The sequence below is a fragment of the Zootoca vivipara genome, chromosome 4, assembly GCF_963506605.1.
Source record: "Zootoca vivipara chromosome 4, rZooViv1.1, whole genome shotgun sequence".
NCBI classification, from domain to species: domain Eukaryota; kingdom Metazoa; phylum Chordata; class Lepidosauria; order Squamata; family Lacertidae; genus Zootoca; species Zootoca vivipara.
The window spans coordinates 44,231,620-44,249,209 of NC_083279.1; the positions used below are offsets into that span (position 1 = coordinate 44,231,620).

The 17,590-nt window shown below is 37.6% G+C and overlaps 1 protein-coding gene across 2 annotated transcripts in view; it reads right to left on the reverse strand.

Moving 5' to 3' along the window:
- The window catches only part of CFAP47 (cilia and flagella associated protein 47), a 194,532-nt gene that overhangs the window by 39,012 nt on the left and 137,930 nt on the right, over positions 1-17,590 (reverse strand). For both annotated transcript variants that reach the window (XM_060273534.1, XM_060273533.1), the window contains exons 55-57: positions 16,272-16,376; positions 13,494-13,650; positions 5,421-5,513 (exon numbers count right to left, since the gene is read on the reverse strand). In XM_060273534.1, coding sequence (XP_060129517.1) covers positions 5,421-5,513; positions 13,494-13,650; positions 16,272-16,376 — 355 coding nt within the window. The remainder of the gene's footprint in view (positions 1-5,420; positions 5,514-13,493; positions 13,651-16,271; positions 16,377-17,590) is intronic.

Here is a 17,590-nt window from a genome sequence, read left to right on the forward strand (position 1 = left end):
AACTGTTATATCAATTCCAGTAGACTAATATTTTGTCTATGTTCATGTTTCAGAGTAAAATGTTCATAAAATTGCAGGATGTAAATAATTCTTTCAAATTCAAATATTTGAATTTTATAACAAATTTATTATCTTGATGAATGGCAAGAGAGGAAGTTCCAAGAGTGATTAGATCAGGAAAAAATATTGCTGGCTTCTTGAGAGGAGAAAAATATATAATTATTTGTCTTGGCTTTTAATTGTTGTGTCTCTTTGCACTGAATTTTATTGGTCTGTGACCTTAATAAACTATTTGCTTGCTTCCTATAAGAGTGACAGGTCCCAACTAGAGGTTATGATAAACATGTTTCTACTTAGGAAGATGGCAGCCATGTGTCTAATTCCCTCCTCCTGCACTGTAACACCTAGTACGGGTTGCTCACATCCTGACTTTACAACCTTCTCAATTTCCTGAACACATCAATACAGTGGACACTAGGGTTGCGAACATGATCTGTGCAGGAGGTATGTTCACAACCCGCAGCACCACGTCTGCGCATGTGCGGGTTGCGATTCAGCGCTTCTGCACATGCGCAAAGCATGATTTAGTGTTCCTGCGCATGCGCGAGTGCCAAAACCCGGAAGTAACCTGTTCCGAAACTTCCGGGTTTGGCATGGTGCGCAACCCGAAAACGCGCAACCTGAAGCGTCTGTAACCCGAGGTATGACTGTAGTTGCAGTCAGGCTTGCTTGATAAGTCCCTATGAACTCAATGGAGGTTACTTCTGTTTAAAATGTAAACAGGATGATGCAGGTAGTGAAATTATTGACCTTTTACTATAATACACAGGTAGGTATGAAGGAATGGACATTCAGAAAAATCAGTTACACATTGTGTGAGTCAATAAATCTAATTCTTAACTGCCTTATAGACTGAAGAGTGAAGGCCTAATAAATACTACTACTACTACTACTACTACTAATAATAATAATAATAATAATACCCCACCCATCTAACTGCATTTAATCGAAAACCTAAAGTTTGGTGCTAATTTTTTTCTAACTTGTTTTCTATAGGATATTTTAAAACTGACAGCTTCTGTACCATAATCCAGAAGCAAAATGGCACAATGACTGTGTTTTATTATACTTTGCATCTGTGTATTTGAATCATGGCAGGGTCCCTGTTACTACCATATAAAATAACATTTCTAATGATCAGCTTCCTTTCAAAGTTCTAAAAATTACATTGCTTTCAAAAACAAATAATACTAAACCAGTAGCAAATCAAAGTATCCATCTATTTTAATTTTTAAAAATTTTAAAATTTACATTCTGTCCTTTGTAGACACCAGGGCATGTTTATTCCAAAATCAACTGGAATAAAACTCCATCTGTTTCATTATCAAAGTATATTTAAAGCATGGAATATTTTATTATATTTTCAACCTTAAGTCACATACTGTACTCATTTTGTAGCAGTAAAAGGTAAAGGTAAAAAGGACTCCTGTATGGTTAAGTCCAGTCAAAGGTGACTATGGGGTTGTGGCACTCATCTTGCTTTCAGGCCGAGGGAGCCAGTGTTTGTCCACAGATAGCTTTCTGGGTCATGTGGTCAGCATGACTAAACTGCTTCCGGCGCAACGGAACACCATGATGGAAACCAGAGCACACAGAAATGCCGTTTACCTTCCTGCCACAGCGGTCCCTATTTATCTACTTGCACTAGCGTGCTTTCGAACTGCTAGGTTAGCAGAAGCTGGGACAGAGCAATAGAAGCTCACCCCGTCGTGGGGATTCGAACTGCCGACCTTCCGATCAGCAAGCCCAAGAGGCTCAGAGTAGAATTAATATGTTCTAAACTGAATAGCTAAATACAAACTGAAGCATAGCAGTAATAAGAATATTCCTTTTATATTAACTCAGACAGGTTTAACAGCACAAGTTTTATTTAATCCAAATACCACTATTCAGAACAGTAAATTGGGAAATCTAAATTCCCTTTAATAATGGCAAGGGATAGGTTTGTATATGTGATCTGAATGATTTATTATCTCTTCTATAATAATGTTTAGAGAAGTTTGTTAATCCTAGCGAATATGTGATGGAGTATCAAAAAGAAGAGAATGACAGTGTTGAAATAGGGTATATATATTCATTTTAATTAAATTAATCTTTTGCTACAGTGAACAATTTAAATAACTCCATTTGTCAAGAACTAGAGTTATGATATTACTAGATTATAAGAGTTATGGAGAAGGTAAATAATATATTCAAGGCAGTGGGATCCAAAAAACAGAACAGTGAGCTAACTTTGGGTCTTTCTATAATCTGGAGTTAAAGCTGGAAGATATACTCAACAAGTACTACTACACCTATGCCAGCAATGTTTTTACTATCAGGATGGGATTTCCTGGAGAAGATGGCAATAGAGTATGAAGCTGCATCCCTAATATGGATCCTTGATTGGATCAAGTTAGAAAGGGAGGAAATAACAGAACTGGAAGGACACGATAAGAGGTTTGGATGGCATCCTTACCTATGGTATGGAAAAGCAAAAGTACACAAAGGGTTCCATAACCACATAGTAAGGAGATCATTGTTCAAAGTGTGGGGGAAATATAAAGACTTACTAGAACCCAATGTGGTTATCACCTATTGAAGCACTATCACTTAAAACATTTTTTTTTGGGGGGGGGGGGAGAATGGCCAACATATAGTGAATTACTGGTGGCAAGAGGGGGAACTAAAGCTGAAAGAATATGAAGAAATAAAAGAACATCTCCAAAGTTGGTTGCACCATAGACAGCTAAAGGATATTTTCAAGAGGACAATAAGAAAGGATTTTTATATTCGGTTTCCAAATTCCAAAAGGAAGTGATAGAAGAAAATTTGTAACTATTAAAAAAGGCATATAATATCATTTTGCTATGGGAAACTAAAGATGAAGAAGTAAAATTGGTCATGATTAAATGGGCACAAGACATAGGTCACAGTATACTATTTGAAGATTGGATAAAACTGGAAAGTAAATTTGAAATTCACGGATTGTATATTATTGAGAGAGAATTATATGAAAATGATGTATAGATGGTATATAAAGGTAAAGGGACCCCTGACCATTAGGTCCAGTCGTGACTGACTCTGGGGTTGCGCGCTCATCTCGCATGATTGGCCGAGGGAGCCGGCGTATAGCTTCCAGGTCATGTGGCCAGCATGACAAAGCCGCTTCTGGCAAACCAGAGCAGCACATGGAAACGCCGTTTACCTTCCCGCTGTAGTGGTTCCTATTTATCTACTTGCATTTTGACGTGCTTTCGAACTGCTAGGTTGGATGGTATATATCACCGGTTAAATTGGCAAAAATGTATAAAAATGAAAAGAAAGAGTGTTGGAGATGTGAAGCAGAAGGTATGTTTTATCATATGTTGTAGGATTGCAAAAAGGTAAAAATGTACTGGGAAATGATATATAATGAATTGAAGAAAATGTTGGAAATAACATTTGGTAAACAACCAGAAGTTTTCTTGTTAGGTCTTTTAGGCCAAGATCAACCGAAAGAGAAGAGGACCCTATTCATGTATGCTACTACAGCAGTGAGAATTTTGATGGCACAAAATTGGAAGACTGCAGAAATGCCAACTAAAGAGCAATAAACAGTAAATTGCAAAAACTCAGGCCAGAAGAAAAATGGATTTCAAAAATATCTTCACAAGGTTTTATTTGTGTGATGAAGAGTTCAAATAGAAATCAATCCCAGTATAGTAGGCAAATAAAAATAAATCCCAGTAAAAAATCAGGACAATGACATTTTTCTTCTGGCATGAGTTATTGCAATTTACTGTTTATTTCTGGACTTTACCAAGAACTCCAATTTCTACTTCAACTAAAGAGCAATGGGAAGAAAAACTAATTAACTTTTCTGGAAATGCAAAGAAAAAGAAAGAACCTTTTACCACATGTGGTGGACATGCCCCAAAGTAAAAGACTTATGGGAAAAGATTTATAATGAAATGAAAAAACTGTTGAAAGACACTTTTATTAAAAAACCAGAAGCCTTTTTGCTTGGAATAATAGGGGAAGAAATCCCCAAAAAGGATATTACATTCTTTCTGTATGCCACAACAGCTGCAAGATTATTAATTGCCAAGAATTGGAAGATACAAGAAATACCAACTATAGATGAATGTCAAATAATGGACGTTATGGAACTGGCCAAACTGACTGGGAGACTCCGCAACCAGGAAGAAGAGACAGTGGAAGAAGATTGGAAGAAATTTAAACTATATTTGAAAAAATATTGTAATATTTAAAATTTTAAAACCCTTAGGGAAGTTGATATAGGCCTTCGGGGTAGAATTAGGATTTATGTTTAGTGTTTTAGGATGTTTTAGTGTTTAATTTTGATTAATTTTCATATTGATAATACAGTATTTTGATTATCTTCAATTGTTAAAATGGGATATTGCTAAAGTTGATAAATATTGAAATTCAGATGGGGGGAACTTGGGGAAGTCACCCAAATAGGTTAATAAAAAGTATCATCTGGTAAGAATTTTTGTGTGTTGTCTGTTTGTTTTTGTTTTGTGTGTTTATTTGTGTTATTATAAAATGAATAAAAAAAATTGAAGAAAAAAAGAAAAACTGATGAACTATGCAGAATTGGCAAAATTGATAGACAGACTTCGGGGAAAAGACAACAGTGACTTTGAAAGAGAATGGGAACTATTTATAGTATACTTGCAGAAACAAAGGAAGACTATTGACTTGATGGCAGGATTTAAATAAACACTCACACCTTTACTAACAAAAAATATGTAGAAGATAAAGAAATAATATAGTGTATCTTTTAAGAAACAGCAGTGTGTAATAAGGGAAAAACAAATCAGAAGTGGAAGTTGGGGGAAGCCCAGGAGGGGAGGAAAGAGGGAATGTAATATAAATGTTATGGATATGAGATGTATGTAATGAAAGAAAAAGAAAATTGAATAAAAATTTAATAATAATAAAAAAGATATGTTAACTGAACCACATCAATGAGTATTCATCTAAGATTTAATTGGGATGCTGGGAGGAATGTTTCCTTCTCAACATTTTCTGTGTGGGCCACACTTCTTCTAACTCAGGCATAGGCAAACCCGGCCCTCCAGATGTTTTCGGACTACAACTCCCATCATCCCTGACCACTGGTCCTGTTAGCTAGGGATGATGGGAGTTGTAGTCCCAAAACAGCTAGAGGGCTGAGTTTGCCTATGCCTGCTCTAACCTGAGGACAGCTCCCAACCCATGTTAAACAAATACGAGTCCCACCACCACCACAATATATAATAGAGCAAAACAGTTGCACTTTTATTGTTTCGTTAAATGGGAATTAAGCTACATAAATGAATATCTGTTTTCAACACTTTGCAAAAACATACATAAACCATACAACTGTGTACCTTGTTTTTGCTTGAGGGAAAGCCAGAAAATGCTGTCCTTATTGGGCTGGTGGGATACAGATTCAGGGGGATTATGCATGACATGCTGCTTATCTAATAAAAAGAAGGGAAAGAAAAAGAAAATTCTGTTATGCTTCAATGTCACATTCAAGGAAAGGAATTCACTGGAGGTTGAAATGTGATCAAAGGCTGTTCTAATGTAAGAACTGATGAATGCTCTTCAAAGTATACTTTGAAATAGGAGATGACAGTTTTTTAAGGTCTCTCTGCATTTTAATCGTTCTCCTATGCATGCCAAAAATGACTATAGCTACTCATGGAATCCTATTAAAATTATTTGGAATAATATACTCCCAAAAACCAAGGTTTTAGAAAAGGGATGTGCAAATATGTTTGTTCTTTAAAAATATATAGCAAAGAAGGACTCTCCTTCCTCGGAGGTTTTTAAGCAGAAAGTTGAGATTCATGCATTGCACAGAGTTGGATGAGATGACCCTCAGAGTCTCTTCCAACTCTGCAATTCTATGAAATTATATTCCAAACTGAAATTTTAACTAAATTCATAAAGGCCAGTACCTCAACATGTTACTTCTTGCTGTATTCTACATAGAAGTTTCTGGAGACACGTGTTTTAATCCATCCCAGAGAGATCATATTTAATTATGACTGTACTACATGGTGAGATGACCAACAAAATAAAAATAAAGCTCAATCTCACACAATACATAGCTATAGGAAAAATATGATACCAGAAAGAAACAACTGGTGTTGAAGCAGTGAGAAAATCGTCAGTATTAATTTGATCTGATAATCAGCAAATATAAAGTTATACAAACTCTGATGAATTATCACTGGGCAACCCAAACTCCAATCTGCCAGCCTGGAGGCAGTTAGGATACAATGCAACCAGGTAGCCCTCCAGCCAAAATGCAAAACCAACTCACTGCTGGCTAAAGGCCATTTGCCTAGTTGCATTTAGCCCAGCAAGAGGAAGCCCAGAGTGGCTGGGGAAACGCAGGTAGTGTTTAAATAATACAATTATTATTATTAAGTCAGACTCACCATTGATTAACAATGTAATGGCCAAAATAAGGCCAAATCTTGAGAGCAGGATTGAGAGAAACACAATCCCCAGTACCTGCCATGCTACTACTATGGAATATTACAGATTATGGGGAAGAGATACATATGACCCTACTGTAGACACTGCAGCTGTTAGATAAGTGAGTTGGGACTTCTTCTCTTTAAAATTCAAGGCAGAGAAGAACTGAGGTGCCATAATGCTTGCCTTTGAACTGAGAGCAGTCATTCATTCCTGAAATTTATATTCCAAACCAAGGAATAATGAATTTATATTCCAAGCCAAGCAACATAACTAATTTTAATATCACCTATTTTCATACAGAGTATGTAGAATCATAGAAACATAGAACTGGTGAGTTGAAAGGGACCCTGAGGATCATCTAGTCCAAGTATAGGCAAACTCAGCCCTCCAGATATTTAGGGACTACAACTACCATCATCCTTGACCACTGGTCCTGTTAGTTAGGGATGATGGGAGCTGTAGTCCCAAAACATCTGGAGGACCAAGTTTGCCTATGCCTGATTTAGTCCAACCACCTACAATGCAGGAGGAATATGCAGCTGTCCCATATGGGGATCGAACCTGCAACCTTGGTGGTATTAGCACCATGTTAATAAATAAGTGGTTTTCATTAGAATGGCCATGGCGTGGAGGGAAATATATGGTAACAGGCCAAGCCGACCAGCCTGTATGGTAGTCATAGGTAACCAGGAATTCACCTCAGGTGCCAAAATGTATTGGGCAGCCCTGAGCCTGCTTGGTTTCTGTGCTAACCACAAGGAGGGAAGTTGCAGGATAGCAACTTTGGAGCCTTATTTACAAGGCTGAATCATGCAAAGAACCAACTCGTCCTTCCCTCCTAACATCCCATAGTTACAAAGATTTATAACTTGTACACAAATTTGCTTTGCATGATTTAACGCGACAATTTAACTGTCATACCATCCATTAATTCATCTCAACCTTCTTTTTCCGAAAACGTACAATACTGGTCTTTACTACAACTCTTATCTCAAACTTGGGAATGTGAAGGTGATCACAGCAGCAACAGATAGGTACCTAATTAGTTGAGTTGACATTTACAGTGATTGCCAAAAAGACTATAATGGAAAACCAATTTCAGCAACATTGTACCGAGTATGGTGAATGACACATGTGAAAAAAATTACAGTGAGAGTGGAAAAATAGGCTGTCAAGAATCAAATGATGTTACATCTGCACTGTCAAACTGTCTAGCAGATTGTTATACAGAGCAACCCTGGTAAGAGTTGAATATATGCTTTTTCCAACTCTACTGGAAATGAGACTCTAAATGACCCAACTCACATTGCAATATTAGTCCACGTGCACCTGGCTGACACTGTAGAAAGACAAAGAAGCAGTCTTGCTCTCTTAAATTACAAAAGCAGTGGATTGCTCTTAAACAAACAGTGTGTTTTGGAATGTGTTGTCCCAGATAATCGATCAGTGAGATTACAAGAAATTACTTCTTCTGAGTATTTGTTCATGTATTTGACAGTTTGCTAGTGCAAATATTTATTCTCTGTCAAACTTAAGTTTTTGCAATATAATTTTGATAAATTGTATTTCTACAATTATTGAATATTTTGGGTGGGGTCCACCTAAGAAGCCTTATCAGCAAAAGTCCTGTAGAAGGGCTCCCATTACTGCAACAAGACTTTCCCCCTCCCCTCGCTGCCAAAACTGGTTCAAGGGGGTTCACAGGAGCAGGAACTGAGCAACAGGAGCTCACCCCGTCACAGGGATTCAAACCGCCAACCTTCTGGGCTCTGTGGTTTAGACCACAGCGCCACCCGCGTCTCTTAAAAAAAGAGAGAGCTATAGTTATGCTCAAAATAAATGTTTTAGTTAACATTTTCAACAAATGTGATGTTTATTTGCTCTTAATTATGTTTATTGAATTAAATGGGCTTTGAAGGTTCTAATACCAACTACCCGGAGGGAAAAACTGCAACAAAAAGAAGTTTGGACCAGGCTGCTACAAATCCAGCATTTAGTTCTGCTGAATACTTCATAGAAATTAAAAGAGTTCTCAGAGAAGCATAAGAGCAGTCAGAAAATATTTCCACGCCAATTTAGGCAAAACACCATGAATATGGGGTGACCAAGCTACACTGTATGTCTGTATACAATTATGTTTTGTAAATAGTTTTAGCTTTAGAAATCCAAAGGATGAGGCAGCTGCTATACTGTGGCAGTGAACAACCCCAGATTAACACAATCTCAGATATTGCTACAGAGATCTGTTTTAAGCTTAAAATGCTTACACAAGTAGATAAAGTCAGATCCCAAGGATGGAGCAATTACTCTCCTAAACTGATTAGTAATTGCAGAGACATTAATCTTTTAGTTCAGCACTTATTAGCATAAATGCCAGTTGCACTTTTAATGCATTTTTCCCTGTGAGGAGATACCAATATGTAAATCCCAATTTATGCAAATAAACATGTTTAAATATTACTGTATGAATGAATTTACAAATCCAGAATTTTATTTGCCCAGAACAATGATAGAGCTATTTGGTAAGTGTTGCAAAGGAAAAATCTAGGTCTTGGTGCCTTTAGCAATTGGAGGTCAGATGTTGATGTGTTGGGGAATTCAAACAACCAAACCATTCAATCTTGTGACAGTACAGAACTATAAAAAACAATGAATAGTCTATTTGCAAAATAACATTCACTGAACCCTGAAGCCAAAGATTCAAGTAGTTACTTGTGAATCATTATGTAAACCTAAATGCATTTAGCTTCTTGTTCTATTTAGGAGAAAGGCCATGCATAGTTCAGTGGTTAGAGCATTTGCTTTGCATGCAGAAGGTACCAGATTCAATCCTGCCATAAACAAGCAGGGCTGGGAGAAACCCCTGTCTGAAAACCTGGAGAACTGCTGCCAGTCAGTGTAGACAATACTGAGCAAGATGGACCAATCTTGTATAAGATGCGTCCTAGGTTCCTATTTGCTCCCTCTTCTTACTGTGCCTTTCTCTCCCAAGTTTGCTTGGTGTCCACCACAATAGTATTCATCTGTGCACATGATTTCTGCAGGGATTATATTGAAGGTCACTTCTATTATCATTTCTGTGGAAACTGTTTTAAGAAAGCACATTACAAATAGCAGCCCAATACCATGATACTTCTAAATACGCCATTTGGCAGAGTGTTTAGACTCTGTTTGCTTCTTATAATAGTTTTGTTGCTGTGCAAATCAGAAGAGATACTGACTTGAATGATAAATCAGGACAAAACATGCTGTTTTCTAAATGGTGCGGGATGAAATGCTGTAATAGTCACACATCTCTTCTTTCCAAAAAATGTGGTCATCAATATGCGTGCAGCATAAAACTGTTGATAGCCATTTCCTAACCATGTGCATTACACTTCTCCGGATCAGATTTTAAAAATATCCTGGGTCAACTAAAAGGCTGATTCAAATCCCAAATGTCTGGGGTTCATGCAATTTCTCACTGCAGAGCAATCCTAGTGTTCCAATGGGGAACATCAACCATTAGCGCTTGCTTTTCAGTGCAGATTTGTGTTAATCCCATGTACAGACAGGTGAACAATTCCTTTGTATTGTGTGATGCAGCTCCAAATACTTCTTCCTTCAGCGCTTGGGTACCAAATCATAGAATAGCACTAATGAGTGAACTCATTTCACTCACACATCTTTGGATTCAATACAATATTAGCTGGCCTGGATAAGTGATGTTCAGAAGGAAGGAATTTCTTGAAGGAGGATGCAGCTTGGCAGTCTGTCAGTTTGTTTTAATGCTCTTTTTTCATTTTGCTCCCCAGAGTACACAGAAGGAGAGCCCCAAACATACTCCAGGCTTTACCCAGGCACACTAAATAGAGTCTTAAACATACACCAAGTACAATATAGAAAGGGTCACGTAAGCTTGGAGCCAATTTAGAGCGGGTTGAGGAAGAAGAGATTGAATATTTCAGATTTACTGAATAATTTTTGGGAGAGTCTCTGTTCACTTCAGTTGCATTTCAGAGCCATATGAAAGGTGTATTTTTAAAGCTACTCAATTGGACTTCAAAAAACTTTATAAGACTTTTATATTATGTGACTGATTTGGATGTTATGTGTGTCTCGTGTTAAGGTGATTACAGAATATCATATATTAGTATTGTGATAATCAGCCGGTTACGTTTAGTATGGTGTTAACTTTATTACAGTCACAGACCAGCATAAGAAAAACATACAAATAAAATAACAGTTAGGATATAAATAGATAATTGTTAAACAAATAAGAACAAGGAAACAGGCACAGGATAAAACGTGTGAATAGAATAAGAGATTAAACACGGATAATGGATGGATAAAAACTGATAATTAAAACAGATAAGAACTAAAAGACACACAGTTAAAACTATAAGGGGTGGAGCTTAAGGGAATACAGGTGTTGCAATATGGGTGTTCAATTTAGGACTGGTTTGTAACACAAACCACCCTTCAGCAAATATTCATCATGCCAGCGCAAAATCTAGCAACTGAATATATGATATCTGGGTTTGCACCTGGAGTTGTAGAGTTGCTGAGTTGTTCTATACGTCCTGGGAATTTATGTCGAATAGGCAGGATAAACCTGGCTTGGATGTCTATATAATACTGACAATGGAAAGAGACATGTTCCATTGTTCCCTGTTGTCCAGAGCCACATGAGCATTTCCTCTTCTTGTACGGTGTTTCCTATAACGGCCTTCCTGAATGGCTGAGGGAAGGGCCTGACAATGGGCCAAAGTGAAAGCCCTTCGCTGTTTTGGGATTTCAAGGTTGGTTATATATGGCATTTGGGAGGTGAGGTATCTTCTAGTTTCTCTGATTAGAAATGTTGGGGACCTGACTAGATCTGCCTGGCGTTCTGTGTCTTCCACATGCTGTTTATTGAATTTTTTTAGCTTGTTCATACCCCATGTCAAGTAAAATCTGTGGGCTGAAGCCTAGTTATATTTTTCACTGCTTGTGCCATGTCGATTGGAAATCAACCTTAATAGTCAAGGGAGCAAGGCCACTCGGGAAGGATATCTCAACCAGTAATTAAAAGTGGCGAGCCACACTTTGGCCTCAATTCTTATGGATTCAGTTTCAAGACGTATATTGAAATCTTAGGAATTTGGATTGAACCAATTCTAGTGGTGTGCAGTTGGCGGAGGGGCCTAATTGGGCACCATATAACAGCTGTGCAATCAATTTGGCCTCAAACAGTTTGAGGGCTGCAGGTACATAGTGTCCACCTTTGGTTCTGAGGTACTTGAGAATAGCATTAGGGCATTCCCTACAACGTAGTCGCCATGGGCTTTTCTGCTTCCTTATGAGTGAAGGGCTATACCCAGATATTTGAAGCAGGTGACCTGCTCGATCTTGTGCATCGATGTACCATGTATGTGGTTTGGGCCTCTTGGCAAAAAACATGATTTTGGTTTTCTGGTAATTGAGTTCCAATTGGCTCTCCTTGCAATAAGCTGCCAGTGTTTTCATGGCTCTTTTAAGGCCTATCGGTCATCTTAAGAGGATTGCTGCGTCATCTGCGTAAAGAGGCACTGGAATATGCTTTCCTGTGAGTTTTGGAGGGTGAAAATTCATATTGTGAAGGTGGGAAAATAATATCATTTATATAAAAATTGAATAGAGATGGGGCCAGTATGCCATCTATGTGGCCATAAAGAAGGAATAGACGGTGACAAAGTGAGAAATAGTCACACTGCCAACCTTTTCCACATGATTTTGGGATTTTGATTTTATGAGAGTACATCATAACAGGCCCTTGGACAACAGATGAAGATGCAAGTTGCATCTGTATTGTGGTGATATGTGCACTCTGAATGCTGCAACGTCAAAGACATTGCCACCATGTGGCAATCCATGCCTTAATAAAGGGCCCCAATGGTGGTTGCAATTTATATTCAATGAGCATTTAACAAGAATGCATGCATGTGCCTTGCTTTCCCAGGAGCCATCAAACAGATAAGCTAAGAACAAAGGCAAAGCTTCACTTAGTCAAGTGAATCCCTGGTAACCTCAATGACCTTTTTAGCTAGCACAGAGCACACGGGACTCCAATTATCCTAGGCAGACAGACCAAGGCCCAACTACATATGATGCTAATGACATGATTACCGTAGCAATGTTGCTGGGTGTGTGTGTTTTACATTAAAATATTAGGTGTGAGGGGTAGGGGATTTAAGCTTCTGTTTGGAATGTCCAAGGCGGCCTGGGCAAGGTTTGTGTGGTGGTGGTGGTGGCATGATAGGAGGTGGGTGTCCTGGATTTTGGATGGGAAAATTTGCTGCATATGGGGTTTCTTATCAGGATCCCAACATAGATGGTGGTGAGTGGGGTTTTTTCGGGGGGGGGGGGCTGCCATGGTGCCAGGTATCTGTAGAAACAGCTGAACATACAATAGTAGTTTCAAGCATTTAATCCAGTAGAGACCAACATGCTGTCAGACAAAAAGATGAAGAAAGGCAAAAGTGGTCCATTGCCAAAAGCAATCCAAGTTACAGAAGGAGAACTGACTTGAAACCGTTTAAGGGGGCCCTGGTCTACCACCCAACCTGTTCTGGCCTGTTAGCAAAAGATGTACCCTTGCTGGTAAGCTTCTTTCCTTGTAGTTATCCTACTTTGGCTAGAGCTGGGGGGTTGTGAACAGGGTAAACCTTTCTTGATGTCCTTCAGGTTGCCAACTAAAAAGCAGATGTGAGATCCAGCAATGATATCCCACCAAGGAGAACTTGGTTCACCAACTGTAAATACAGATAAATCCTTCTGTGCCCAAGAAGAAAACACACTTCTTTGCCTGTGGGCTGGCAAAGATTTCCACTCAAACTTAAAGTATGTGCTGAATGCTAAACCCCCTATTGTTTAAGCAAAGCAACATGTTTGGGTACTGAATTCAACTGAACAATAAGGACTTAAGCATTCAACATATATTGCATAATGATAAAAGGAATCTACTGTACCTGTTAAAAAGACATCCAACACTATGTCTTCAAATGTAGGATTCCTGAAGCTTATGATGATAGAAGAATGGTGACCAAGGCAAGAACTCACACAAGCTGGCTCCAATGGCTGAGGAATCAGACCAACTCCAGACAATAAAAATACCCATTCCTCAAGCTGTGGTAAGAATAACATTGTTCACATTTTAATCAGAAACCACTTCTTTGTCCTTTTTTTCATTTTCCTGTAAATGTTAAGCTTCAGGTAAAAATATGATGGCCCCAATCAAGGGGTTTTTATATACATAAGGAACTCCAATGCAAACTCAGAGCTCAATGCAAGGAAGACCATTCACTTGCAGCTCTAGATAGCCAGCCAATTCTAGCACAATTTATTTGGCTTCCTTCTTTTAAAAAGTTTCATACATTCTACCTGTTACCCTTAATTGGTAATGAGCTAATTAAGCATTAGAGGAAAGCTGTTTCACCCACTTCACTGCTTACATTTTTTTGAAGTGAATTTGAGATGATGCATTATTCTTAGCAGCATATTAAATAGAAGAAGCTGAAAAGAATGTAATCAAAGAATACTTGACACTCTAATAATAGATCCTGCTCGTCTCTAACACTGCTCAGTTTTATTAGTCTCACTCCATTACAGACAGATATTGCTGGTTTACTGGGAAAACTAGGTGCTATAAGTATATTAGTATCTCGACTAACTGTTCTACTCATCTTGGCATTTCAGTTGTGCTGTTCCAACAAAGTTAATTTCAGTGATCAAAAACAAGAACAAAGTGATTGCAGTCAGAGTTCAAATTCGTACTGCAGAGTGTTCTTCACACAGCTGCAAACCAGAAACAAACGAAGCAGATAATAACCCATAGTGGTTTCTCTCAATTCAGCAATGAGGCACAATCAGAAACAGTTAAGCCTTGTCCTGTAAGTCCTGCCATTAGCTGATTTTATATTAGTCAGTTACTCAGCTATGAGACAGCTTAAAGTGTCATTTCAGAAGCATTTAATCAGTGAAATCAAGGGAAGAAAATCAATGCCAATTTTTAAGGTTAAGATTTTGCCAGGCTTCCTATATATACAGTGAAAAGGACCCCTGAAAACCTTTCTTAAATAATCTTGGCACTGGAATGGTAGAAACGTAATGCTGATGTATATTCAGTATGCTACCATCATGCAATAGTTTAATACCTTTCTCTTATGAAGTTCAGTCGATAATTCAAAAGTTTCAGATGATTTAGGGATGAAAAGAGCAAAGTGAGTCACAAAGGTTAGAGCAAAACACTGAAAAGGTTGAGAGGGCTGGACATAGCAAGTGAAAGGATGAGATATTGATTAAAGGTTTGGCTGAGATAAAACTTGAAGATTTGCCACTATTTGACAGGAGAGGCATGTTGACAAAAATTGAGTGTCAGGCCTCAATTTGAACCTGAAAGGTTTCAGTGACTTATTTGCTTATTTTATGGCTTTGGTATTTGATAAAGAACAAGACTTTTTAATTTATTGATCAAAGTTCTGTGAGCTATCATGGTTTCAGACAGAATAATAGCACTTCATCTTCTTGAACTGTCCTTGTATATACACCATATATACCAGAACTGCTAGCACTTAGTTTTTCTTGCTATTTCTCTTTCAACTGCATGTTAAAGCAGAGAAAATAATCAAAACAGTATACTTTGTCAAGCAAGCTAATCTTATCTGCTTTGATTTTCAGATGAATGGGTCTTTTAAAGTGAAATCAGTGGAATTAAAATATACCAATAGCAATAGTGCAATTGTGAAGTAAGTCCCATTGTGTTTTGCAAGACTTGTTTCCAGGTAAATGTGTCTTTCCAAGGCTAAAGTATAAGGACTCTGATGTGAATCCAGCAATTTGGCTTAATTTGGTTGTGGATTAGTCTGTAAATCACTTCAAACTTTCAAAAAAAATATTGGTTTTGCTACATTATAAGGAATCATACATTTTAGCTAGTAATGAGATGAAGTGTTAATCCTATTAGATTAGAGAATCAAATAACCCAACAAGGGAATAATATGCACTTTAGAAACCAAACTTTTTTACTCAAGCACAAATAATATGCAAACATTAGAGCATAATAATATCATAATATTAGCTCATTTCTTTTGTCTCTAACTGCAGCTTTAAGTAAGGTAGAGTTGGAGAAGGAGATGAATCTTATTAATTTAGTTATTTCCCTTTCAAAATTCAACACAGTAAAGAGGCAGAAAATGCTAATATTTTGAAGAAACCTTTAAGTAAAATTATATCTAGTGTTTTTAAGCACTTCTTTTTAATAAATAGGATATTAGCATATGCCATATGAGATTTGTGTGTATTTTAAAAAGTCATAATAGGTTTTCAAAAGAACAGTGGCATTTGTAATTGTATACATTTTAGAATACTTTCCTGAATGTTAACCAAGCCATAACTGTTAGTAACCTCAGTCAAATCTCAAGTACCTAGGTGAAAATCAAGAATATGTGCATTTTCAAATGGACTACCCATGAAGGATCCAATATCAACATTCCAATATGCCTCTGAGCAGGATTTTAAAATCACCAGGCCCTGAGCTTTATCAGGCCCAGTAGCTCTTTCCCTGAGCATCTACAACCCCACGTTGTTTCTGATCTTTAGGCTAGTCATTCAGGAAGAATGGCAGGATAGAAGCTTTGGCAAGTGAAATACAGTCCACTAGCCTTACCTTGCCTGCCGCTGGACCATATAATAATATTTTACAATGCTAGATAATATTTAATTCATCAAATCTAATTGAGCATCCATACCTGTGGGCACATGAAAGTGATTTTTGCTGTGTGGTTGGCCCTTCCTAGGGCAGAAGGAAAAAACCGAACTGGTACTTCGGTGGTGGAATGAGGAGCTACAACCAACTGCACAAACATTGTGGGAGGGAGATGAGAGAGGGGGGTGGGGAGGAAATGAAAAATAAAAATCAATTTTATTTTGGAGCCAGTTCTTTTATTGTGCCTTGTATCAACACTGTTGATGTTTACGTAATTAATGTGTTCCACTGTATGCCTTCTCCACTCTCAGCATGCAGGATCTGCTAAGACTGATAAAGTGTACTGCAGTAAACAGTGCTTAGCGGCAGTTGCAGCACATGTATTCCCCAGCAACTAAAAACTAAAAACATTATGTTATTAGCCACAAAGAAAGAAGTGGAGGCTGTTTTTAAAGTATGGATGAAAGAAAGAGCGCTTCGGTTTTTCAGGTCATATACTGCCACTATATCTTCTTTTTTCACATTACAGAGATGCTTAGAAGTCTTATATTGCTGCACAATTAAAAAGCCAGATACCATTTTAAAGGGCAATGTGGAGTATATATTTACAGTATATGCTGTTTGTTTTCCATCTACAGTTATGCACATTTATATGGGCTCAAAGAAACTACCATGCTGTGATGTGCTTACTCCAAATTAAAAGAGTTGGATGCACAATAGTGGCCAACTATATGGTGATAAGATAAAATTGTTTGAAGCTTCTAAGCAAGGAACTAACATTTAAATCCAAGAATAAAATTACTTGGTACACGTGCAGCCTAGTGCCAGACATCCAACAGCATATCTGCCTGAAACATACATATTGTTGCTGCAACTTCTGATTGGTTTTTCTAGCACAGCATCCAAACTTCACCTTTAACTTTGCTAATATAAAGGCTGCCATGTTTTTCTCTTTGTTTGATTTCTCCTTAACCAGGAAACTGTATGTTTCACTTAAGCCGGCATGAGTCAGATCAAAATAGCAGTTAGGGATACAAGATAAACTTGGTTGTTGTTTTTGTTTGTTTTTGCATTTTAATACAAAAATATCCAATTAATGTTTCCCAAACCATTTTTACATGGGATATGAAGTAAATGCATGATCTCATTTTTATGTTAATAAGAAATATAATATTCATGCATGTTAAGAATGTTAAGATCCAAGTGACTAATATCAATAATATAAGCATCCACACGAGTGTTGCTAAACTAACCATACAGTTTAAATGTGAAACTTGTATGTGTGGCACAAGACAATGTGTAACACACAACACCTTTGTTGTATTCACAGTGCTCACTTACGAAACCATACAAATGCAACTG